Raw genomic sequence first — 26932 nt, forward strand, 5'->3', positions numbered from 1 at the left:
GACCCACAACAACCTCTCACCAGGAAAAGGCAGCTGTTTTGTTTTTAGAAGGCAATTTTCAAGCTTAAGAAAAAAAAAATACCAAGCAACACAAGTGTGAAGGAGCCTTCTCAGCTTTAAAGTTAAAATCAAATTTTACACATCATCTGATGCCCTGACTTACATATGAGATTTTCAGTTTAGCCTCACATCACTCGCCACAGTTTGTGCACAGAAAAAAAAGTGAGAACTCACAATCAGAGCAGTGAATTAGCTTCTAATCTGACACTTCTCAAAACTTAGAGGAAATGTAGAGGCTTGAAACATATCTTATTGTTCTACCTGGCAAAACATGCAATAGAAAACTTTTACACCAGCCTCTCTGTTACAACTTGCAGGATGTCATGAAGAGGCTACATCAAACTGGATTTTTTTTAGGGTAGGTAGGTTTTGACTAGACTGGTGGGCAACTTCTGCAACTTGCTTTCCCTAAGGAAAGATCTCTTTTTTCAGCATTGGGGTAGTCTACATCCAGCATTTGTCTGCTTCATAGCAAGCTCTTGTTTCACTCAGAAATGGCTACCATTTCCCATTGTTCTCAAAAGGAATGAGGCCACCCACTTGATCTTCCTGGCTTGGCTTTCTGTCACTGCCACCAACATGAGCCTGCAACCAGTTTCTGGTGCTTCAAATGAACAACATTTAGCCTCAGCCTACTGAGAAAAAGAGGCAGCCATCCTGAGAACAAGCAATTTTATCCAAAGGGGGTGTGTGTTAATTTCTCCAGCCACAGTCAAAGAAAACTATAAAAATAAACAAAACATTAGTCCTAACCATGTTTTGTTATTGGAAAAAAAAAAAGAAAAAAAAAAGAAAAAAAGAAGGCAGTAGATCTATTCAATAAGGAAGGAAAACAGACTGTCTGAACCTACAGAAAGGTGCTGACCCATGTCATTCTAGTTCTTCCTAGTGCTGTTAACACTGTTGTTTAATCAATCTCACTGACACTGCTGCCTTCCATCAGGGCAACTGTCAGTTTGGTTAAAGCTAGAAAACCAGTAGGACAAGCTGCTCAAATCCAGGGCACATCAGGGAGAGCTGGGACCTAAGTGCACAGATGCATTTCATGGGAATAAATATAAATGAATGGCTGAGATACTGTCTTGGTGGAGCTTTGTTTATAGAGAGAAAGAAGGAGTATTTAGAGAAGATGGTAATGAAATGATGGAGAGCTAGCAAAGCACCTGTTACCCTGAATCTCAAAAATCCCCAACAAAACAACTCACCAAACTTAAAAGGAAAAAAGAGTTCTCCCAGCTGAACATGAGAAGAAGGGAAAAGGCTACACAAGACATTGAGCAAGGGAATATTTAGTTTGACTTTTATTGCATTCAGCAAAACTGGCCTTGGTGTATCTCCTCATCAGGTACATATGACTGCACAGTATCATCAATGCCTCCATGAGGTGGCAACAAACCTCCACTGATAAGCTACTCTGCTCAAGAGTAACAGTATTCTGCAAAGTGCTCTGGGGTAGGAATGGCTTGCAGAACAGAACAGCACTCTCTGGAGACATGGGGTCACAAAACCTGGTGCCCCCTCTTCTCTGCCAAACACACAGCTGCGGTCACCAGCAAAGCTGCACTGATAGGGAATTAGAACCCTGTTTGCTATTTCCAGACAGGATATCCCATCAAGTGCATTTAGGACAGATTATGGTAGGCCTGGATATTCAGATTTTAGTGTTTCTACTCATATGCTCCAGCATGACTTGGGTCAAAACAATCTAATTTACATATTTCAATAGCAAACTTGCCACACATCAAGTAATGAGCTCTGGCCAGTTTTAATCACAAATTCAATTAACCTTAGGTTCCTAAGAGGCACATCAACCTCCACCTCCTCCTAATAAAAATGCAGACAGTGTTACTATCAGAGGGGATCCTTTTCTCCTCTAGCATGCCATAGGTCCTTACAGGCAGTCACTGATATCTACAAGTACCTCTCTGGTGATGCCATGAGGGTTTCAGCAAGCTCCAGAGCAGCCCCAGCTGTGAGGTTGTGAATTCACACCTCAGCCCAGGTTACTCTGGAAGTGCAAGACACACTGAATAGTAGGCATTTAATGATTACCCTACAAAAATATCTATCAACTCCACTTTTCTTGGTCTCTAAGAAATAAGCATGTAATTTTCCCCAGGGCTTTGTGGTGACCACAGCCCCACAGTAATTTAGGATCCCTTCGCTCTGCTTAAATTTGACTCTGTAATAGATAAGAACATTTGTGCCACTTGCTGCAAAGTAGCAGAAATCAGTTTGTGATGTTCAACAAAATGACATTCATAGGCTGGTGGCTTTTACTCACCCTGAACACAAGGGCAGTCACAGTAACCCTGACTGTTTTTTAAATGCTTATTTTTAAAAGGTCCTGTAAAGTTGAAACAGCAGCTCCATACTTAAAAGATCTACTAGTCAAAGTTGGTCCTGCTTTAAGAAGGCTATTGGAACACCTGAACAGAGCTCCCTTCCAAGCTCCATTATTCAATGAAAAATCAAATCACAGGTGCCTTCATTATAAGGAGATACAGGAAGATTTACAGGACAGTGTGTCTCCCCATGTTCTCTGTCAGTGTGTATGGAGAGGAAAGGGGGCAGAAAGGAAGGCAAAGGAGAAAGCAGTGAGGAAGTCTTGCTTCAGCCTTTTCACACTGGCTAAGGCAAAGGATGAATTTATAAAGCCTAAGAATTCAAGACCTCACATGTGAAGGGGTTACAGACTATAAATGCTCAAAATATCCTGGAAACCCTAAACATGAGGCACTACACTTCAACAATTCAGTTAGGCATTGCAAGTTTCTATCCTACATCTGGCTCCGGGCAAAGTGATACACAAAAGGATGGACTTTCCTGGACTTTCTGAATTACATTTGTTTTTTTGTCAGAGCCATTCTTTTTAGAGGACACCAACAACTGAGAATGAGAATTTCTTCAGAAGCTACCAGGAAAATGGATGGTCCTTGGCAACCCTTCAGAAGTCCCAAGAACTGCCATCAGCAGCAATTTACGGTTTGCGTCCAAAAGGCATTAATTTTGCTTGCTGCAATCCATTGTAAACAGCCACCAGAAAAATAAAAACAGAGGAAGATGTTTGCATATGTTGAAGTCACAGAGTTTCATGAAGTATTGCAAACAGCAGGGCTTTACTCTGGACAGAGATGAAGGATGTGTTAGCCGTGTGCCAGCAGCCAGCTTAGGAGAACATGCTCCCAGCATCAGGAGTTTGTCTTGACTAACTAACTGATGAGGGAAAGGGCAAGAGGATGTTACCAGTGCCATGCCATCTGCTGCACTTGTTACTCCTTCCTTCCTGTCATCCACTGCCTTGGGTAAACAGGCACTTGAAATTAAACCACTAAGTGCTGCAGTGTACATATTGTTGTCCTCAGGCAACATGAAAATGGACTCAGGTGTGGTATTCAAACAACAGAAACAATAGCCAGATCTACAAGAAGAGAGAGGAGTCAGCCCAAGCTGCCCTCCCCATGCCATACCCACCTACCCAGAAGGTGAGTAGATCTGCTTTGCAAAGCACTCCATCTGTGAGTGATAGCAAAGAACACCATCTGAAAAACAAAAAGAGCGCTGTCTACAGCGTCCTGGAAGTCAAGCATGGTTTCTGTGCGTGATCTCAGTGTCAGATGATGTTCTAGCACAGAATATTAAGCACACCTTAATATAAAAGGTGCTAACAAACAAAATCAAGGCTTTTTGAGGACTCCTATTGCCACCTGAACTGTCAGTCAGACTTTACATAATACTACTGGTTATAAGCACTTTTCAAGAGTAAAATCAGAAAAATCAGTAAGACTGATATAGCCTGCAGAGACCCTTTGATACAACCTTCCCATGAGGGGATCACAAACATCCCCTTTCCACAAAGCCATAACACCTCCATCCCTTTCAAGGCTGTATACAATGGCCCAGGCCACACTCAGACTGAGACTGAACCATGGCAAATACAAGTTTAGGCAAGAATATTCTGCTCTTTGGTGTTAGCACCATGAGTAATGCCTATTTAAATCCAGACATCAAACTTATGTTCACAGCAGTAGGAAGAAGAGCTCATCATAAAAGTTTTGCTTTCCAAGACTGTGTTTTACCCCCGCTTCACCGTCATGCAGATCACAAAGATCAAGCTCTAGCAGATTTTTGAACTTTGCATTCTTTACTTCTACATATATGTCTGCCTACCTTCTCCACTGTATCACTGCTTCTTTTTGAAGTGATGACTCCAGCCTCACTTGAATACCTCACTGACTCAATTCATTGAATACAGCCCTGGTCTAGTATTTTATCTCATCCAGCAGTGACAACTGTAACAGCTGGAATCCTTACATAAAAACAAAATCCTTTGCTGAACTTTATGAACATAAATGTAGGAACAGCTGCTATCCATGTGAAGACTGAAATGGCCACAAGTGGTGCAACCAGATACGACCGGTTAGGTCAATCTTTCATTTACCTGTACTTCATGCTTTTTATTCCCATAACGAGGGATAACTGAAAATCCTAGATATCCATGCCAACAAACCAGCTAATCCCACTGCTGCCTTACTCTTGTAGGAGATGCCTTCTTGATAATAACCACTTCCAAAGCTCCCCACAGAAGCAGCACTGGTCTGACAGGCCTCACCGTGCAGCAATGTCCCGTTCTGGTGACTCGCCACTCATGCGAGGCCTTGGTGATGGACGTTTCGCACATCTATGCCAACACCTGAAACTCTGCTGCGTGGTCACACATGGTCCCTCCTGCTGCAGCTGCCCCAGCAGGGCCAGCCGCGCCGAAGCTGCTCTGCCGAGGAGCGGGACCAGCAGAGGGAGAGCAAGCACCCGCAGCAGCTCTGCCTTCAGTTCCCCAGCTCGCCCTTCTCTCCCTGCTCACCCTTCTCCTCACCCTGCTCACCCTTCTCCTCACCCTGCTCACCCTTCTCCTCGCCCAGCTCGCCCTTCTCCTCTCCCTGCTCGCCCTTCTCCTCTCCCTGCTCGCCCTTCTCCTTGCCCTGCTCGCCCTTCTCCTCGCCCTGCTCGCCCTTCTCCTCGCCCTGCTCGCCCTTCTCACCCTTCTCCTCACCCTGCTTGCCCTTCTCCTCGCCCAGCTCGCCCTTCTCCTCTCCCTGCTCGCCCTTTCCCTCGACCAGGACAGCTGACACTGCCAACCAACAGCCAGCACGGACAGCTGCTTCAAATGCAGCCCAGAAAGAAAGCAAAAAAAAAAAGCACCTCTTTTAGTGTCTCCCAAATATCAGTAGGGACAAAAAAATAAAACCCAAACAATCAAATTTATCTCGGGGGTAATGCAAAGCATTTTGCAAATACTTGAACATAACATAAAAGAATGAGTAAAAAAAAATGGAGTGAGACATGTCAGTGCTTGTAAGAGTGGATCAACAGGATCATCTTTAACATTTATTCTCATTCCAGAAAACAGCAATCTTCCCTATACACATCCTTGTCTTATTTTAGACCCTTTCTTTGAATCTGACATCAAAGATACTCATTACAATGAATACTGAAAGAGTACAAGCATACCATTTGCAAAATGGTGGTAACATTTTGGTTTGGTTTTGCAACACACAAAACAGTAAGGAGTATTTGATGGCCTCTCTCTGGAAGACAGTCCAAAAGGGAAAGCAGAAGAGAACTGGACTCACCTCATCCAGTTTGCTTTGGTTTCATCTGTCCCATCAATGGACTTGTAGCGGTTGTTCTTATCAACGATCTGTGGAACAGAGAATGGATGCAGCACATCAACCAGCTGATCCAGGCAGGAGAAGGTCTATGAATCTCAAATCACTGCTTCAGTTCTAGCCTTGAGTCATGGTGTGAAACTCTAAGCTGTGAATCTCAGCTCTCCTGGTACTACAGGGTGCTGACCTGGAGTGTGTAGAGGCTACTCAGAACTGACTGAGAGTAATTTTTCTAAGTACAAATATCTGTAACTATGGATGCAGCTGACAAAATCATTGACAATCCTGGGATAAAAAATATTAACTTCCCTTTTGGGACAGGGCTGAGACACATTTATTTTACAGACAGAAAAGTGTGAGGAGCATTTCATATCAGCAGCTCTCCATTTTTTCCCAATAATAACTCAAGTCCCACATTGTAATTTTCATAATTAACATGTGTTGATCCAGTAATCTCTATCTCATATGCTAACCAAGTCGTTTAGTATGAGGGGGAAAAAGTTTTAGTGCTGGAATCTGCATGTAGATCAGTTCCTGATGGCCTGGATTTTTTTTCTGGCTTCCTGGCCACCTCCTCTGGTCAGGCAGGCTGGGAAAGAGTGCTAGAGGCCCATGAGAGAACCCTGCAATCTCTAGATCATCTATCTTAAGCTGCTAATATTTACAGCAGGTTGATGCTGATGTAGTGCCCATGTGGCCAGCAGAAGACCTTCAGAGAAGGGGGAAGATGACTAAGGTTAGGCTCCACAAGCCCATGACTCCCCCAGCTCTGAACTGCATGGCTGAGGTGTCACTTAGTTGGGGAAACTTGTCACTCACCAGCCACGAGAAGAATCCTGCAGACCTGTCCTGGCTAGAGATCTGCCCCTCATACGGCCCAAAGATGTGACCTTTGGGGATCACCTCGTTCATACAGCGCACGTCGTTCTCCCCACTGGGCTCTTTAACCACCTCCATTCCAGGCGGGATGGTCAGCGCTGCCCGGTCCGGAATGCCGACAGGCACTGGGGTGTCAGACACAAACACTGGGGGGCCATGGTTTGGACACTCATCCACAAAGTACTCCTGGCAGGACTCACAGACTGCAGATGTGAAGGAAACAGGAGTTAGGTAGGGCAGACATGATGCACAGGCTCCTGCAGCACACTGGATGCACAGCACTCAGGAGAGCTCCCTGTCCTCTCCCTGGCCCAGCTGAGCTCCCCCCTAGACTGCAGCCTACACACACACAGATGCTTCACTGGCTGCTCCCTTGTTCTGCCATGCCTCTCAACACAGGCTCTGCCCCAACCCACACCTCCCCTACCAACACCTGCACCTGCCTGAGCTCTGGTGCCCTGCATGCATTTGCCACCGATGGCTGAACACACATGGAAAGGCTCCATTACTGCCTGCAGAGACAGAGGCTGAGGGCTCCCTGCACATTCCTGGTTAGCAGTAAGTCCTCCAACCAAAAGGTTTGATTCCCCACACATCAGAGGGATGTTTTCAGCATCCCTGAAAACAAATATCCTCATCATATAGCCTTCATTCTATGCTTGGGAGAGAGACAGCATCCCAGGCACCTGTCCTTTGTCCAGACAGAGGCAGGTCTACCAGTTGGTAATTTGTAGATATGCCAACATAAATGGCACCAGTTTTCTTTCCAGATTATGAGAGAAATAGTTGTCATCTGCTCAATGCTCCCTTTGTAGTTTCTGAATTCAAGTAGTTGGGTTTTCCACACTCTGAGGGTTTTCCAATGTACAATTTCATATATCCAGCTTGCTTTTCTCCTACCTCCCTACTTCTGCCTATCCCCTTCATGGCCGAACTGCTTTTGTGCAACAATTTACCTACCAACCATGCTAGTGTTTTCAGGTGAGAATGGATTTTTTTCCCCCCTTCTTCCTGACCCTAACTGATGGGCAAAGTCTACACAAGCAGCAGTGGTGCTTTTCCCTCACTCACAAGACACTTACACCAGAAATCCACTTGCTGAAAGCTCTTGGTCATGATTACATCCCGTTTCCCTTTCAGTTTCTTGGGTTCCATCTCCATGGACTGTGGGTCAGGCCTTCCAGAGCTGAGAAGGAAACAACAGAAGGATGGTGTTAACCTAGCAAGATGCTGGGACTGCACACAGAGAGAAGCTGAAGCAATGGGGCCTAACCAACTCCTTCAGTCCCAAAACTGTAGCAGAGAATTAACTAAACTTGCCACCCAACCTGCCAAAATCTGGTGTATCAGATCCGTAAGGCTAAAGCCCACAAGAGAAAATGGCTTCAGCTAGAATAGGTGCACAGGAGTAGGCAACCACTCCTATCAAACATCCCAAGGCAGACCTCACAAGGAAGAGCTTTAATAACTTCAAATAGATCAAGTATATTCCTCAACACCACCTTTAAGCTGGGAGGTAGGTGGAGAGAAGGGGTTGGAGTACATCAGACCAAAGCCCAGCAACATACCAAGGCTGTCCATACTCCTGGTCCCGGTGTGGAGAGCAGGCCTCTGTTTTTATCGTCACCATCTCCCCTAAGGAAGCTTGGGTCTGGATCAAACAGTCCCTCAAGTTCTCACTCATGTTCTGAAAAAGAATGAAGGAAGGGAGTAGAGATATGAGTAGCTGAGAAATGACAACTTTGCTCCCCCAGGAACCACAGCTTTCTTCCCCAGGCCAGGATGCAGTCAGCAGATCAGGCATCAAGAGTTGCCATCACACACCAGAGCACCCACAGGTGCACCTGGAAACCTCTTCCTGCACTGGGGAGGGAAGAGCAGTTCAGCTGCAGGTCAGGTGAAGAGCGTGAGACACCACAGAACGACTTGAGGTATGGAGAATCTGAAGTATGCTTCACAGAGCCCATTAAAAACACACACAGGATTTCCAATTGCACATGGAATTTAAGAGTAATGGGTGTGCTATGCTATGGGAACACGGAGCACCACTACCTCAGAGCAAGTCTTCGGGGGCAGAAGGACAAGAAAGAGGAATGCAAATTGGGGCACTGAACCAGGATCTGCCTACAAACCTTACATACGCCGGTCTCCATATAGGAACAGAATACAGTGTACCACACCCCTACAGGTAGAGCTTTCTATGTGCTCTAGACACCTCTGAGGAACAGACAAGTGCCTACAGCACCCTTTGGGACTCCACCAAAATTATACAAATCATATTTGTGATGTTCTTTTTCAGCAGCCAGAACTGAGCCGCCACCACCCTTCTGGCACACAAGGCTGCCATACTGAAAATGCCTCTCCCTCTGCTCAACACAAGAGCCAGGAGGCACTGCACAGAATCATCAATCATTTAATGATGTTTAAGGACAGCAAGCTCCAAAACAATAACACTTCCCTCCCCCTCCCATCATGGGGTGGTGCTGAAGAGAAAATATAGATATGTCAAGTGATAATAATTTGGAATGGATTTAATTTAGATTTTTGGAAGGATGATTAAACATAAGAGCATCTCAGTGTGAGAAAATGAATAAATTAGAGTGCTGCTCATCTCTTCATTTCCATTTATCTTAAGACTTCCTCTAAGGTACACAAACTGTCTGATCTCAGGTACCACACCAGATCAGACAGATTTCACAGCTGCTACCCCCAAATCCCCTGTGATGGCCCCTTCCATGCCCAATGACATGCTCTGTTATGCTGCATACTTGCAGTGCTGACAGAGGGGCCTCCACAGCTCATCACACCACTTCCATCAGGGAAACTTGGCTCGGGGTATTTCTAAATTCAAGTTCACAAACCCCTGAAGACAGAAATTTTCTTATTCCACACATGCTTGTATGGGCCTGAACACAATGGAAGTCTGGTCTGCATTTCTGCCCTATTTTCCGCAAGAAGGAATGCCATTCCCAACCTCTCTGGCTCTACTTCATGCCAGGGGACAAATGATTTGTTTTTCCAATCAAACTTCTCACATGCCAGTGTGCAGCCTGAAAGACATTTATCAAACCTTTATCAAGGAGTGTTACTTAATACTCATACAGTGGTCTGAAAGCAAAGCCTCAGCGTAAGTACAACTAGACACATGCAAACACATGCACTTTAAAGCCTGTACAGGACATCCAAAACAAGACAGAATTCAGAATTACCACAGCCATTCAGAAGGAAAGCAGTAATAAGGCCAAAGGAGGGCTCATTATTTTGGCAGGCTGAGTCCCTTGTCTGCGCTCTCTGGAGCAAGAGGAAAGCTCTGCAGTCCTGTACCCATACAGCAGCCAGTACTGCAATCAGGGCCTACCTAGCCTTCTCAGAGAAGAAAAAGCCTTTTCTGCAAAGTCTGCAGTAAAGCAGCTGAAGAGGGAGAAAGCTTGGGGAGCAGGAAAATGTTAAAAGACAAGAAGATATAAGTGGTGTGCCAGTGCTGGTTAGCTGTGGGGCCTGCACTTTCACAGGAAAGGTGGATGCTGTCTGTGGGGCAGGTGCTCTAAGTCAGAACAACCACGTGTTGGAAGCCTGGCAGACAGGACACCGGAGTTAAAACACCCGCATCCACCAATCATTCATCAGGAAGAGATGCATGCCTTTGTTTCTGAAGATAAAATGACTTTTCCTTTCTCACTCTTGCCCCACGGATTCTTACAGAGTGAGAGAAACCTTGCAATGACACAGTCTGACCTCCTACCAAAGAAGGTCACTGTGCTTCCTTCAGCTCTGGTTAAACTACTGCATAGCTCCAAATAAAGGGGAAAAAGGAAGAAGAAAGAAACACTGTGTTTACACATGAAGCTCTGTTTTACTGCATAGCACATTATGCAGCCCACCCCTCTCCTGGTCCTCTCTGAACTCCCTCCTACTTATCAGTAACATTCCTGCGCAGCACACTGGCAGGAGCAGCACCTTGCACCGAGATAAGGCCCTCCCTGCCCCTGCTCAGGATTGCCGTGTTTGTGTCCAAGTGCTGCATTCACTTTCTGGTCACCATGCCCAGCTGGGGTTCTGTTTCCAGCGAACCGCTGTGCTGCTCTAAGAACCCTTGCTCCTGCCACAGCTCCCAGGGCACTATGCATCCTGCCAGCCCTCCCACCTGCTCTGAGAGTAGGTGACTGCTTTAAGAGCATCACACAACTCCTTGTCCCACCCAGCACACAGCTGGCCCAAGTTCACCACTAACACTCCTCTTTAACTTGCCCAGATTTTATGTTGCCCACAAACACAATCCAAATTAAGTTTGTGCTTTTTTTCCCAAGACACCAACAATCTTAGAATCAAGAGAATCATTTGGGTTGCAAATGACCTTTAAGATCATGTCCAATGTAAATCTAGCTCTGCCAAGTCCACCATTAAATCATAGAATAATTTATGCTGAAAATTACCTTTAAAATCATCAAGCCCAACCATAAACTTAGCATTGACAAGTCCACCACTAAACCATATCCCCAAGTGCCATAGCTACATGCCTTTTAAATAACTCCCAGGGTTGGGGACTCAACTACTTCTCTGAGCAATTTTTTTTTAATGCCTGATAGCTCTTTTGTAATTTCCAATCTAAACTTACCCTGGTGCAACCTGAAGGCATTTCCTCTCATCCTATCACTTCTTAATAGGGAGAAGAGACTGGTTTCTGCCTCTTTATTAGAACTGAGCTAAAAACCAAAAAAATTTCCAGCTGAGACTCCTACACTACCAGCAGTGGGGCTCCTTTTGTTGCCACACTGTGACCCTTTATTTAGTCAGGTTTCCTTTTATGTACTGAATCACATAATAGCATGGGTTGGAAGGGACCTTAAAGATTGTCTAGTTCCAGTCCCACTGCAGAGACAGCTTCCACTAGACCAAGCTGCTCAAAGTACCATCCAATTTGGCCTTGAACATTTCCAGGGATGGGGCAGCCACAGATTCTGTGTTCCAATGCCATACCACCCTCACAGTAAAGAAATTTTTTCTAGTATCTAATCTAAATCTACCCTCTTTCAGTTTAAAGCTATTCCCCCTTGTCCTATTGCCACAGGCCCAGCCAAAAAGTCTGTCCTCAGCTTTCTCAAAAGCTCCTTTCAAGTACTGAAGGTCAGCAATCATGTCTCCCTGGAGCCTTCTGTTTTCCAGGCTGAACAATCCCAAGTCTCTCAGGCTGTCTTTGCAGCCCTCTGATCATCTTCATGGCCCTTCCTCTTCTGGACTCACTCCAACAGTGTGTGTGTGTGTGACACACTGAATCATCCCACCTATTTATTCTCATGACTTGTTGCACAATTTCAGTGCATTAAACATGTTATACTTATCAACAGTTTTACCTTTAGTAAAATTATAGCAACACCAGAAAATCATCTGGTGTTGCTATAAATCATCTAACTATGTTAGAAAAGAATGATCTAAAAAAAACCTGTAGAGACTGATTATTACAATTAATACCCCTTACCTCATTACCAATCTGATCCATATCAGCTGCTACACTATTTTACTGGAAGTGAACAACAGACTGTGGGTAGCCTAGTTTAATTTGCCCAGTTAAACTTGAAATTGGCCTACTTGCTTATGAGTAACAGACAACCTTTTTTCAAATCTAACTCATTATACATGTTTTTTTTTTTTAATTATTTTTAAATTAGCATTTATGGCTCAGAGAGCACTGCTCAGCCAGGCCTTTTAAAGTCCCTGGACGCAAGTAAGCCAGAATAGCAAACTTTAAAATGTACTGCAAATAGCAGCTGTAGTAGCTGCTATTTGCTAATTTCCCCAGCTACTGCTACAACACAGAGCATTATATTGCTGCTATAACTGGTAACACCTTCTATCTTTTCTTCCAGGAAAAAAAACATACGACACTTCTCCAGTTCCAGACTTCAGCAGATGACCATGTTTTTAGGACTCTTTTAGCTTCTGATGTATTCAAAGTGGTGTTTAATTTTTTGTAATTTCACTGCTCATTAATTCCTCTTTCTTGCCATTTCTCCTCCCCCTTTAGCTTTCTACAGCTACAAGAGTCTAGTTCACATTCTGCAGTTTTCACTCCCTCCACTTCATTGTTTTGGGGGTTTTCTTGGCAGTTTTTATAATTGTGTTTGTTCTATCACCCAAATATGAGGAGCCTCTAAAGATTTCAGATGATGTGGAGAAGCAGCATGTAAGCATAAGCAAAGCAGGCTCCTTGGTTATTGCTGAGTATTTCCAGGGTGTACTTGGCCTCATCTGTGCATGTCCCTGTGCCAACAAGAACGTTTAGCCCTCCCAATATTCAGTGGGCACACAGCCTACTGCAGCATCCTAGCAGCATGTCAGCAAGGCCAATCCTTGGTGAGAGGGATGCTGTGATGACCCAGGTGCTGTCTGCACACAACATCAAGTGCTTTGGACAGCAAAGGCAGTTGTGCACAGAGGTCTTTGGCAAACCCAGGACATCAGCGTGACTGCTACAAATCCCAAGAGGCATCCCTGGATCATCCCTGGGTTCACAGGCCGTACCACACAACCCCTCCTGTTGTCAGGCAAGGACTTGTCATGTTTCTGCACGACAAATATTAAGATCTCCGGTGGTTCTGCCAGATTGCTCAAAATCAGGGAAGTAGAAAACACAAGAACATCTGAGCTATTAATCTCCAATGCAGGAAAAAACCTCCAAATAGGGTTAAGCATGAACAAACCTGTGAATTCCTGTCCTCAAGTATGCTGCCTTTATCACTGCCACTCTTGTAGTTATTAGTTAACAGTCACAAGCTCTTATCTGCATGGATCGGCCTCCAAAACAGAGCTTTAATTTTACATTTTACTGGCAGGTTTCCCAGACTGGGACATTCCTTCATGTGAAACAGCCATATAGGAATCAATCTCCTCCTCAGCACACAGCTCCTTCAATCAGCTTCTCACTGCTGAACTTCTGGAGGTCATCCCCTCTTCTTTTAAGGCAGATCTTACATATCTTGTACCACATTTTGAAATGCAGGCCCATGGTGAAAGATGGACATGAGTTCATACACTTCTACAGTTGCATACGATTACCAGAAATAGTAATCCAGAACAGTCAGCTACTGACAAGCTGAGAACAGGGAATAAAGCACAGCATTCAAGGCTCTGAGCTGCCCCCCATACAGCCGTGGAAGACCCAGGCTGTTCTCCCTGAGGTGAATGCCCTTACCAAGGTCCTCGGCCATGCCAACCACTTCAGATCACTTTCTGAAGTACCAGCTGGCTATGCAGCTCATGCTTAGAGCCAGCGCAAACTCAGAAAGATCAAAGATCACAAAGTAACAGGGAGGACCAGCTTGCTCTGAGGATGACCACTGTCCAGACAGATATAAGCCAATGCTCCACTGGGAAAATTGGTTTTGCCTAGACAGTTGCCACAGCATTTTCTCCACAAAAGTACAACATTTTTGTGGGTGAGGCTGTCCTCCACCTGGGCATGCAGCGGAGCAGTCTCCTGGCACAGCAAAGGTTGGTGGCAGTAGTGCAAGTCCCCGTGACCTGCCTTCCAGCCTGCTGCAAGGCCAAGGCTCTTTGATGACCACAGAGCAAGGCTGACTGCAGCCAGCACACCTGGCAACACAATGAAGCAGTCACAAATTCACACTTAATTAGTGAAAATTATAGGTCACACATCATGTAGGATTTGAGCAGTCACTCATTGTCATTTCATTCATTGTCAATTACCCTGCTACACTCAGGAGGCATAAATTCACTGGAAATATTAAATATTTTGTTTGAGTTTCAAATTCTGAAAACACTGAAGAAAGTCAGGACTCGGAGAAAGATACCTGGAAACACCACCAGTTTTTCTGCATCATTCTAAAGAAGCTTGGAGAGTAAGCTTCAAAATAACGAAATTTAAACATGTTTTACGGCAGGGAGGGGAGAGAGTTTCCAGTGGTTTTAACTTGCCCAAGACCAGCAACTGACATGACAGGATGGGGCACCACAGCACCAAATTCCCACTGCCATCCTCAGTGCAGATTAGTTGGGAAGAGGGAAATTTTGGTTTGCCAACCTGGAACTCCTCCTGTAGTCTCAAATGGATGGGAGATGAGTTCACACTGTCACTCTTACATGCTTCATTGGCAAAACACGTTATCAAAACTCTCCATGATCTGCTTAATGACAGACACGTTTCAGAGAGGGAAGAAGACAGAAAACCTCTGAAATAACTCCCGAACCAGTCTGAAGTTTGTTTCATGATTATTTCTAGTGAATATGGAACATACTGATAACTTTACAAGATTTGTCACAAAATTCTGTGTTGTGGCCTCAGAGCATTTGCCCTTTGTTGATCTCAGAGAGAGTAGGAAAAGGATCCATGTGCTGGTCCATCCACTGTCATGGATCAGCATAGCCTATGCAAAGCTGGTATTACTCAATGCAACTTTTCCATGTTAAGTGTTGAGTAAGGACTCAAACAAGCAGGATGCTGACAATGCAAAGCTCCCATGCAGCCTAAAAGCCTCTGAAACAGTGAAACATGCCACAGAACCAATGCAGGTACTGCAGCTGAAAGAATACATAAGTGACTTGCATTTTTAAAATATATGGAAACTTTTCATTTTTCCTGCTCCCTGCATTGAACTCACAGATTTACAGTTTTAGGGTAGAAATGCGAATTTGGAAAATCTGACTGACACCCCTTACGTCCTACTCCTTTCTTTTTAGCCTACAAAAAAGACAAAACCTCTATCTGAGACAAGCAAGAGGAAGAGAAGGCAACATTTCATGAGTTTATCTCAGTTGTTAATCCCCACGACAGACAAGTTATATGTGATTCTTTTTAGTTCTGGGCACCAGGCAACAGTTCTTTCAAAGGGTCCTGGAACCTGATGGGAAAGGCTGAAATACCCAGTATGCTGGGATACTGCTTTGAGCAACTGGAAAGAATTGCTTCCCAGGTTAATGGCTGTAATAAACCTCACCATCTTTGGTCAGAACTGCCAGTTGCACTTTGCCTCTGGCTTCAACATAAATATATACCTACATTTATAAAGTTAAAACAAACAGACACAAAGCCCCAGTACTAAAACTAGATGTTATTTTACCATTTTTCTCCCTAAGGACAGAATAAGAGTACAACTAAGTGGCAGCTGTAAGCCTTCTTCCTTAAGACACTACTGAAAGGCGTTCAGATAGCAATAGTGATAAGCACTGAATAAACCCACATACATAGAAGAGCCCTGGATATGTAGCCATGCAGTATCTTCTTAGCTTTCCAACAATTTGTATCATTCTTTTGTGTAACTCTTCCAATTTTCTCCGTATTACTTCAAGATGCTGGCACTAGAAAGCCATGCTGATGTAAGACTGATTCTGAAGTAAATATAAGGTTTACAGATGTAAAACTATCTCCTCACCCTGATTCATTACCATCCTGCTTGTGTCCAAAACCACAGCTGTCTTTTCCCACTAGGACCTGGCACAGAAAGCTCCTCAGAGCCGCCTGCCCATTCTGACCCCCATGCTCTCAGATGGGACTGCTCAGGACACAGCCTCCCTTCACAGATCACGTTCAGGACATGCCTTTCCAGGTTCATAAATCTCCACTTGTCTGCGTGAAAATGATTCGGTTTCAATAATCTCATTTACCAAACAAACTGCATTACACCGTCCTGCCCCTATCAACAGCTACAATTCACCAAACGTGCTTCATCTACACAGTTTGCCAGCGATGAGTCATGTCTTCTGCATCACTAAGTAAGTGTCAGGCAGAACTGGCTTCTCCTTTCCCCTTATCTGAAGAGAAGGGTCATCAAGTCTACTTCTTTGAAAACACAGCCTCTACATATCATATTGCAGAGACTCTTCTGTAAAATGATCAAGCTCTAGCTTAAAATAGCTAGATTATTTGCTCCCCTCATCTAAGGTGGCAATGCCAGAACAGTGATCTTTTGATGTTGAGAAGATAGTTTGTACATTCATTTTAAAGTCAATTCTCAAACAGTTGATTTATTAGTGTGCTCCTTTACCTTAGAGTATCCTTCAACCTCCTTACTGTTTATACTGCCACTTCAGCTTATTTATTGGATGCTGGTTCTCTATCAATCACTGCCTTCACTTCCTAAGCCACATGTATTTTATTGATATTCTCTGGCACTGGATATTAATTGGGTTCTCACACACTGAGTTAGCTGCCTTTTATATGTAATTGTATATCACATCTAGAGATGTCTCTTTAAATCAACAGTAAACTTCTCCAAGAACAAAATCATAACTTTTTAAGAAGTACAAAACACTTCCATGCCACCAATTTTCAGGCATGAATAATTTTATATTTACCCAGGATTGGTGTCACACTACCCAGCTTTTATTTTCCTGGGCCATCCACTTGGCAATTTTCAAAACTGTCCCAACACAATCACTCATTCCGTCTCCTGCATTTGCTGCAATCCACCAAAACTAAATAAAAGTGAACAAGCTAGAGACCTTCTCTCACTCATCTAGTGCTCACTATATTTCACGGGAATGCACTTTTTTTCTTAGCATAGCTGCCAGCAAAACTGCTCACCAACAGGACCCCACGCTACACAACTCCCATGTGGGACCCTGGATCCTGACTTGCAGCACTCAACTACTGAATAATGAACTTATACTTCCTTTGCTGCTGGCCCAGCTGTCAGCCCCAATGGCACTCAAGGGTACACAGTTCAACAAAGGGAAGCAGAGATGTGAATTTACTGCCCAAATGACTTTTTACTCTCATTCATGGACAGACAAAAAGGCTGGAGAGAGGAAGTGTTTGGTAGGCACATAAGGCTGGGCCACTGTCACACTCCTGCTCTTCTGCTGTGTTGAGAGAGGGAAAAGACACTGGAGTGTCTTTAGTGTTTTATAAAGCCCATGCAGGAAATTCAAGATGCCTTGGTCAGTTCCTGCCAGCATCACTGTGCACCTGGGACCCTGCCACATAGAACTGAGCATCTGCCCGCCATCCCATTGCCCACAGTGAAGTCACATGCACCCAGAAGACCCCTGCACCTGTGCAGGATGGTCAGCCCAAAAATTTTTATAGATGAGCAACACTAGTGATTCATGTATTTCAACAATGATGGAGGTAAAAAGGGAAAGGGAAGGGAAAGCATGGGGGTGGGCAGGAAGCAAACCCCAGACATTAGTTTCTAAATAGCAGATGTGGCTATTCTGGCTAGCAAACTTCCACTTGAATTTCTAACCCACAGAGATGGGAAATGATTCATGAAAAACCAACAGGATAAAATTAGCTAGAAGGCAGAGGGATAATTCATGCAACCCAACTGTCATGGGCTGAAGTGGCAGCACTACCTGGCATTTCAGCCTCCAGTGCCCTTCAGTTACTGGCACCTGGCCAGCAATCAGCTCTACATATATCTCCTTAGTGTCAAAATTAGCCTCTCTGAATGCACATCCATCTTCTAACAAGACGGCCTTTCACTCAACACTTTTCCAGAAGTTCCAGCTTTTCCTTTCTTTAAAAAAGAAAGATTACCTGAAGTATGCTGTCTTTTTCTTTCACTGGTGAATGTTTAGGTGTGTCAGAAGACCAAATGGATGGACAGGCTTGCACATACATCTGTGAGCCATGACCAAGCCATGCACTAAAATAAAATTGTCCCAACAACTCAAAAAATTCAGTGCGTTTTGCCAGAGCTCCTTTTTCCTGCACAAAGCAAACAACCCACTCAACAACAATAACCAAGTGCTGGTCTGCCAGTGATTTTTTTTATAAGACTGCTGCTAAATTCTGTCAGGAATCGCAAAACAGGATTTCACTCTTGATACAGTAACATGACAGAAAGTTTCTTGAGCAGATTGTCACTTACAGATCACAACTCAAAGCTTGTTATCCCAAAGGCCAATGAGAAACTTGCACTGCTACAAGAGACCTCTGGACTTCCAGAAGGCACCTGGTTATTCAACAATGCCCACTCCCACCACGCAACTCAAAAGCTTCTGGAATCAAATGTATAATTGTAATGCCTCTGGAGCACCAATACTTCTAGGCAGGCAGTTTCAGGTGCAGGAGAATATCCATTCCCTTGGGACCTATGAGTACAAATGTAAAATGAAGATAAAATCCTGCTTTGGAACCATTTATCTACTTGGTGCCTGTTTCTGTGGAAGGATGTTACAGGACAGTTCCTCTATGCTTGTTACAGTGGTTTCACTCTACTTGGACTTCAGGACATGATAGGCAGCTCCTTTCTTTTACTTGTTCAGCAAAAAGGGAAAGAGTATGTGGAAGAAAATGAGAAGGTAGGAGCAGATCTTACTTTCACTTGTTCCCAAAATTCTGACAAACTAGCTCAGTCCTTTAAAAGCACTAACAAACATAGCAGGCAAAATGAGAACACATCAACTGTTCCACAAAATGCAGAGGAAGCAAAAGCAAGAGCAGTATTTATTTCTCCTCATTTGTACCCTCTTGCAGGCCATTAGGAAGATAAGATCTCACAGCACAACAGACATTATTCAGAGCTGGTAAATCTGTCTACAGGTTAGAGACTCATGTTACATGGCTTGGATGAGTAGTGGTTGAGCATGGGTCACACCGACCCCCTTTTCCTTGGGGCAGGCAGCAGTCCAGATACTCCCAGTGTCAGATCTGCCAAGAAACCAGATATCCGTGTGCTGAATTCACCACCACCACAATTTGATCTGCACATTCCCTTCCATACAGAGAGAGGGGTGTTCAGACCCTGCATATCCTAACACAGCTAACTAGAAAAAAATTTCCAGCAGGGGCCAAGCACTTCTGGTCTATATGTGCAACCTTAAGAGCATCTTCCACATAAAGGTGCTGGGTTGCACAGAAATACCTGGTCCATTACACTATGGATTATTTTAAAAACACTGATTAGCAGAAGCACAGAAAGAGCCTAAGAACTCATTCAATTCCAGTCCAAAAAGCAGAGGGAGCATTTCAGAATAATGTCATATGTGCAAGTCACTAAGGGACTACGAACTTTCACCAACTATCCTAGAAGAATCCAGAAGCAATATCTCAACACCTGACTAGTAATGAGGTCTAGTTAAAAAAAAACACCCAGCAACTCACTAGTTAACTCCATTACAGCTAGAGAGCACACATTAGCATCTGTCTCAGCCCATCTAGGAGATGCAATAGTGGATCTGCTGTTCTGGAGCTACCACCTTTGCAACAGCAATGCAGCATTAGCTGGTGGGACTTTGTGCTAAGGGTCAGAAACCTCTACACCCACACAGCAGCTGGCCCTTCCCTACCTGAGGTAGAATTTTCAAAGAAAAAAGCAACTTACAATACCATATATAATAATATTGTCTTTACAATCACAAAGGGAAAAGAAAATTAGTAATCTAAAAGCTTCTAGTCTTCAAAAGCTGATTGAACTAATTCGGTTGCGGAAAAGATAATCAGGAAGCCTAGGTGTGAAACACCACAACTATAGAATATATTTTATTGCTCATAAAAGTATGCTTCTGTGTCATCAGTATGGATGTTTCCCTCAGTCAGTTTCCATGTGTTCTCATTAATTTCCCCAGAATTTATAAAAGGACTGGACTCTGCAAACTGTAGTGTATTTAGCATTTAGCATTAATTGGGAATTAGCAATTCCCAACTCCAAGCAAAGAGTCACCAAGTCAAAGAAAGAGCAGACCACATGAAGTACTCCAGCAGCATCAGAAGAAAAGAACTTTAAAAACCCAAACAAAAGCAAATCACCTTGATATACATAGACATGAGGAAGTCAAGATTTATACAAATGAAAGGTGTAAAGAAGAACATACTGGGTCAAACTTAGGACATCTTCCAAGGATGATGCTGTAAACACTTAATTTTGAGTCTACAGTTGAAGGTCCACATTTAACTCCCCCCAGCATATAATGATGCAGTTTATATGATACATTTTCAAAATAAAGCTTCATTGTACTAAAAAAGGAAAGCACTGGAAAATATTTCATATTGATTATCAGCCTGCAAATGACTGATGGCCTTGACCAATATAAGCTCCAATTAGCAGCCTTCAACATTCTGAAACACTCTGAAAGGGTGTCAGTGGAGGACCATTGGAGGTGTGTTCCCCAGATGCCCTGATCCATAGTCAGAAGCCTGGACCAGTGCCCTGCTGCCCACAGAGATGACCTGGCTTGGGGAGCAGCACAGGATGCTCAGTGCCGCAGCTCCCACTGTGCAAGGCAGGAGCCCTGCTGGCTCTCAGGGAAGCTAATTACAGAAACCCTAGAGCTGCTTCATGAGTTAATCCACCACATCACCTCCCATGAACTTTTATCACTCTGTCCTTATACATCTCCCCCATACCCACAGCTGGGTTTCCACAGGCAGAAGCCAGCCCCAGCTGACAGCAGCACAGGCAGCAAGGCAAGTGCTGGGAGTGGCAGCCCCAGTAGGGCTTGATGCCAAGATTTTAGAACAGCAGCCCCTCCTCTGGGACAAGTCACTACAGGCGAAGGAAAACTAGCCTTACTGAAAAGCCAAAGCCTGAGGAAGGGAGAAGAAAGGGGGCAGAGAAAGGAAGCCATTTATCAGAACATGCTCAAATTGGACAACTTGGCTTATGACAGACCCTCCTGATGGGCCCCTTACTGATGGCTGTCCATGAGTGAGGGACTGCATTGAAATAGCTCTGCAGTACGCATTACTGATTGACTGCTGCAGGCTGCCAGTTTCTGCAGCTTAAACCTTAAATTACACCTATAATGCTTTTACTTTCTGACTGCAGAGGAACTGTTCTGAGCCTGAGTACTGCCTTCCAGCCTTGCAGAGAGAAATGCCCTTTCAGCAACAGCTCTGAAGGATACAATTATCCTGCCCCCACAAATGGAGCCATGACCAAGAAACACAACAGCAAAGCTTTAAGTGTCAATATTTTGAATTGTTTGACTGTCTTTGCAGAAACATATGTTATTGCACTTATGTGAAGAGCTCGGGATGGAAGTTGGAAAAATGCCTGTGCAAGTACCACCTTCAATTCTAGCTGAACGTCAGCAGACAGTGACCAGACCAAAACCACATGGAAAATGTCATTCTAGTTGCCAAGTCAAAATTTTCTCCTTCATCTCTGCTTTTTGGCTCTCAATTTTCCCAGTCTTTTCTATCAGTATTGTCTCTCACGGTGCACATTAAAAAGAAAAACTTCTCCAGCATGGCATAGTTGTGCTGCCCTCCTCACCAGGTTTCTTGTCCATCCACCTTGGCTGCCACTACCTTTCAAAAATGCCACAGGATTGCTTTGTTTTCCATTGCTCTTTGGCCTCTTGCACCTGCAAAATTCTTCCCTTTCCTTTTCCCTCATCTTCTTTCAAAAGATGCCATACAGGACTGCATGAACCTCTCACCTTGTCCTCTGCTTTTCTTAGGGTGGTTGGACTTGCTATTGGAATCCTCTTGCACAAACAAGTTTAACTGGAAAGAATTCCTGAAAAGCCACATTTTACTATGTAGCTTTAGAAGGAACATTTCTCTAGAGGCTTTATTTAAAAACACCTTTGGTAGCAGAGAAGAGGTCACAGGGAGAACAGAAATTAAAGCCTTCTTTACTCCACTAATGCAGAGGCATCAGTGCAACAGGAGGCACTAAAACTGCCTGCAGCTGCACAAGAGCTGTGGTCCAAGAAACTTCGCCCACTACAAGAAAGCCTCAGGCAGGCAGGAGAGCTGTACAGTCGTACTTAAAATGACAAATGCCACAGCACGACAAGGGGTGAAACGTGAAGCAGCAAAGCCAGCATCCCACAGCAGGGCTGCCCAGTTGCAGTCCAGCAGGAATTCTGCTACTTGCTCAATGCCAGCGGATATTGCACATGCTGACTCCCTTCACTGGCTATGCCTGTGCCTCAAGCAGCTCTCAGCCCCAGGATCTGAAGGGTCTGTGCTCAGGTGAGAGAACAGATCAGGCAACGCAGCACTGATGCAAGAAGATACATCAAACAAACCCTGATGTGTATCTGGCAGACTCTAGATTTCTTAAAATGACAGAAAGCTGCAATACAAACTGAAGAATAAAAGTGATACTTGCTTGTTTTGGCTTTACTTAGGAAAATCACAGGTCTCAGGTATACATATTCCCAGTGCAAAAGAGGCATCAGAAGTTCCCACGTGCACTCACTCCACTGGAAACAAAGTCACTACTTCTCACTGGTCCAATCTTCACATCAAGTTTTAGCAGCTTATTTCTTTGTTCTGAAGGTCCCCAAGTTAACATACATAATGATATATGTTTGGCTATCAAACAAAAATAAAAAAACAAACACAAACCATTGTGTCTTTAAGACTACATTTAGTTTCTCTGTGCAAATTTTCACATCCATGTGACACCATTGGATTGGCAGTAATGATTTTAACTATGCTACCCCAAAATGTCACATACATTAGGCAGCATTTTAAGAGCTCTGGAAATGGTTTAGTAGAACCAAGGGAAAGGCCCTGCTAACAGCAACTTTAAGATCAGAGTTAGGTAGAAGCATATATGTATCTTGCATAAATGGACATGGGGAAAAAAAATACTTAAAACCCCACAACTCCACTTGGGAATTAACCAGCATGACAAAGAAGTTATGAAAAAAAAAATTAAAAAAAAACCCCACAGTAGAATAAAGTGTATATGGCCCTCTCTCCAAAAACACCAGACGTCTCTTGACTAGGCTTGTTGTAATTCTCATTGATATACACTCTTTGATTCCTGACTCAGAGTGGCAACTTCCACTCCCCACAATTCCTGTATCCTCCTGATCATAAAACCAGCCTGCTGCAGTGAAGGAGCCCTCCTGCTTCACGCTCCTCATGCAGTGTTCACAACCTTTACACTGCTCCTATCAATTTCAAGCAGTTCCATCACTTTCCAGCAAGGAATACGAGCAACAAGCTGCCCGCTGCCCCCATCCCATCCCATCCCATGCCATCCCATGCCATCCCATCCCATCCCATGCCATCCCATGCCATCCCATGCCATCCCATCCCATCCCATCCCATCCCATCCCATCCCATCCCATCCCATCCCATCCCATCCCATCCCATCCCATCCCATCAAGAAGGACCTTGCATCAGTTCATAAAATATAAGGTTTCAAAGAAGTCATTGCTTTTGCCCTCATTATTTAAAATCAGGTACTATCCTCACAATACTCCTGCCCTTTACTTGCTAAAAAAGTGCAAGTAATTGCCATCAGTGAGCAATAAGGCTGATATTGAGAATCCCCCACAAACTGCACCAAAAAGCACCATGCTTCACGCATGGTCCCCAAAGATGCTAGAGGAACAACAGGCCAGTATCCCAAAACTAGAGAGCTCTGCACCAAAGACAGCACTGAGTCAGGAGCCTCAGGAACTCCTTCATGCTCCACAAGCAGCTGGAAGGAGCAGCAGCCTTTGACATGACTCCTGGGCAGGAGAGAAAAACAACTTGCCCTGGTCCTGCTACTCCATGCCACAGTGAGATCGGTCAATTCAGCATTCAGTCAAGAGCCAAGCATCCGCATCTCCCATGGCTACCTCAAATCCTCCCTGGTGAGTGGTTCCAGCAGCAAACCCCTCCTTTGCTAACACAGTCCTTGGCCACACCAACATTTGAACTCTTTGCAGGCTGCATGTATTTCAAGAGTTCCATGGCACTCAGCCCTGTGCTAAACTATTCCTTCTAGAGCAGGAGCACATTTGGTCCAAAGGCACCCCTTGCAAGAAGCAAATACCCATCATCCCAATACTTTTGTTTCTGACTGCAGCTTGCACTTGAAAAGCAAAAGTGGTTTGTACACAATTCATTAGGAAGTCAGGAGACTCATTTCCCTTTCCACTTTCACTTGGTCATTAGACAAATAGAAATTTAGGGAATGTGAAGCCCAACCCAGGCAGTGAGCTTGTGCTCCACCAGGCTCACGGGGAGTTAAACCTTGCTGGCAGGACCGGATCCAAGGGGCTGCTGGATATTTCGGGCTGGGGCTCCTTTGCTGCTCAACAAACCACTGCACACACCTGCAGTGCTGGAAAACAATCCTATCTTATAGTTAGGCTGGTATTTTTTTAAGCTGGTTCTGCCAGTTCTCCTCCCACTTATGAGAGGCATTAATCACAGGAAAAAGAGGAAGCAACAGTAAGCCAACAGTTTTGCCCACAGGCCAGTTTTTGTGGTTTTTTTAGGGATCTGAAAAGGGGACTCTGGAGGCATCTTCCATTTCCGTCTGAAACAGAAGCGATATAGCAGCATTTGCAAAGAAACTTGAGAAACTCTGTTAGTGAAAAAGAAAAACAAAAAACACCCAAACCCACAGAGGGAAGAAAGCCCAAGAAGATGCATCTGGAGTTTTTCTGTGGAAGTTAAGAGAGCATCCCGGCTGAACGGCTCAAGGCAGCTCTGCCCTGGGTCTGTGCACGGGGTGCGAGCGATGCCGCAGGCAGAGTGCCCGTGTCCCGCACGGGGGTGTTCACGTCCCGCACAGGGGTGTCCGTGTCCCCGGGGGTGTCCGTGTCCCGGGGATGTCCGTGTCCCGCACGGGGGTGTCCGTGTCCCCGGGGGGTGTCCGTGTCCCTCACAGGGGTGTCCGTGTCCCGCACGGGGGTGTCCGTGTCCCGGGGAGTGTCCGTGTCCCGCACGGGGGTGTCCGTGTCCCCGGGGGGTGTCCTTGTCCCGCACGGGGGTGTCCGTGTCCCAGGGGGGTGTCCGTGTCCCCGAGGGTGTCCGTGTCCCCGGGGGGTGTCTGTATCCCGCACGGGGATGTCCGTGTCCCGGGGGGTGTCCGTGTCCCGCACGGACGTGTCCTTTTCCCGGGGGGGTGTCCGTGTCCCGCACGGGGGTGTCCGTGTCCCGGAGGTGTCCGTGTCCCCGGGGGGTGTCCGTGTCCCCGGGGGTGTCCGTGTCCCGGGGGTGCCCGGAGCGCCCCGCGCCGCCCGGAGCGCCCCGCGCCGCCCCGCCTCCGCGTTCCAATGTGGCGCGCGCCCGCCCGCCCCCGCCGCCCATTGGCCGCCGGCCGCGTCATTCGCCGGCCCCGCCGGCGGCCGCGGGCGGGGCGGGGGGGCCGGGCGGGCGCAGCCGCGGCGCGGGCGGGAGAGGCGCGGCGGGAGCGGCGGGGACGGGCCGGGCCCCGAGCAGCCCGCCCCGAGCGGGGAAACGCGGGGCGGGCGGGGAAGGGGGGAGATACCTGTGCCCGCGGGTCTTCGCCGCCGCCCCACCCGCGGCGGGCACCCTTCGGCCGGACCTCCCCCCCGGGCTGGGACGGGCTTCCCCCCCGCGCTCCGCAGCCATTTTCGTGGCCACCTTGGCTACCAGCGAGGCTGACTCACCTCGGCACTGCGGGCGCGGGGAGCCCGCCTCGGCGTCGGGGGGCCCGCTCCGCCCGGGAGGGGCGGGGGGAGCCCGGCTGGCTGCGCCCTCCCACCCCGCCGGCCCCGCCGGCTAGTCCCAGGCGAGGACGGGTCCCGGGGCCGGGCCGGGCTCGGCGGAGGCGGCAGCGGCGGCTCCCTCCCTCCCGGCCGTGACCACCATCTTATTAGCACAGGAAATGACATGGAGAACGGAAGAGAGGGGCGTTCGGGGGCCGAGCCCGGGGACCCCCCGAACCGGGGGGAGGCGCCGCCGGCCCGCCCGGCCCGGCCCGGCCCGGCCTGCCGAGGCTCTCCCCCGCAGCATTCCCGCTTTCCTTCCAAATACCCGCGGTGGGAAAAGAGAAGGGGAAAAAATAATAAAAAACAAACCCCAAAAGCCGCATACAGCTACGGGGAGAAAAAACACCAAAAAACAAACGCAGAAGAAGCCGAGCAAACCCAAACCGCCCGCCGTTCCCACCTCCTGCTCCGGAGCTTGCGAGTTCCGCGCGGAGCCGCCGGCGATCAGCGCCCGCGGCCGGCCGGGGCTCGGGGGGGCTCCGGAGGAGAGAACCCGCCCGGGCGGCCCGCGGGCACCGCGCGGGGGGAGCCGCCGGCCGAGGGGGCCCGTCCCGGCCGAGCCGCCGGGCTGCCCCCGGGCGCTGCCGCGGCCACCACCTGCCGCTGCCCGGCAGCCGCCGCGGCGCCCCGCGGAGCGGCACCCGGCCGCCCGCCCGCGCCCTCGGGGCCGCCCGCCTCCGGGCCGCGGCGGCCGGACCTGACCCCCGCCCGCCGCCCTGCCCCGGGGCTCCCCCGGCGGCCGGGGCCAGAGGCGGAGTTGCCCCGGGGCGGGCGCCTGTTCCCCCGGCAGCACCCCGCGCCTCCGCCCGCCCGTCGGGAGCCTCATGCCCATCCGCGGGAAAAAGTGAATGAGAATACCCGCTGTTTCCCCGGCGCTCGGAGCTCGATCATATTTCAGATTACCCCCGCAAAAAAGTAACCCACCCAACAGCAACAGTAACAACAAA

General features: G+C 46.7%; 1 protein-coding gene across 3 annotated transcripts in view; it reads right to left on the minus strand.

Moving 5' to 3' along the window:
• The window catches only part of PRDM11 (PR/SET domain 11), a 42220-nt gene extending 16132 nt beyond the window's left edge, over positions 1 to 26088 (minus strand). For all 3 annotated transcript variants that reach the window (XM_021533249.3, XM_021533246.3, XM_077784220.1), the window contains exons 1-5: positions 25884 to 26088; positions 8174 to 8292; positions 7688 to 7791; positions 6546 to 6808; positions 5691 to 5758 (exon numbers count right to left, since the gene is read on the minus strand). In XM_021533249.3, coding sequence (XP_021388924.2) covers positions 5691 to 5758; positions 6546 to 6808; positions 7688 to 7791; positions 8174 to 8289 — 551 coding nt within the window. In that variant the 5' untranslated portion in view covers positions 8290 to 8292; positions 25884 to 26088. The remainder of the gene's footprint in view (positions 1 to 5690; positions 5759 to 6545; positions 6809 to 7687; positions 7792 to 8173; positions 8293 to 25883) is intronic.
• Between the last annotated feature and the right edge of the window lie 844 nt (positions 26089 to 26932).

The sequence above is a fragment of the Lonchura striata genome, chromosome 6, assembly GCF_046129695.1.
Source record: "Lonchura striata isolate bLonStr1 chromosome 6, bLonStr1.mat, whole genome shotgun sequence".
NCBI lineage: Eukaryota > Metazoa > Chordata > Aves > Passeriformes > Estrildidae > Lonchura > Lonchura striata.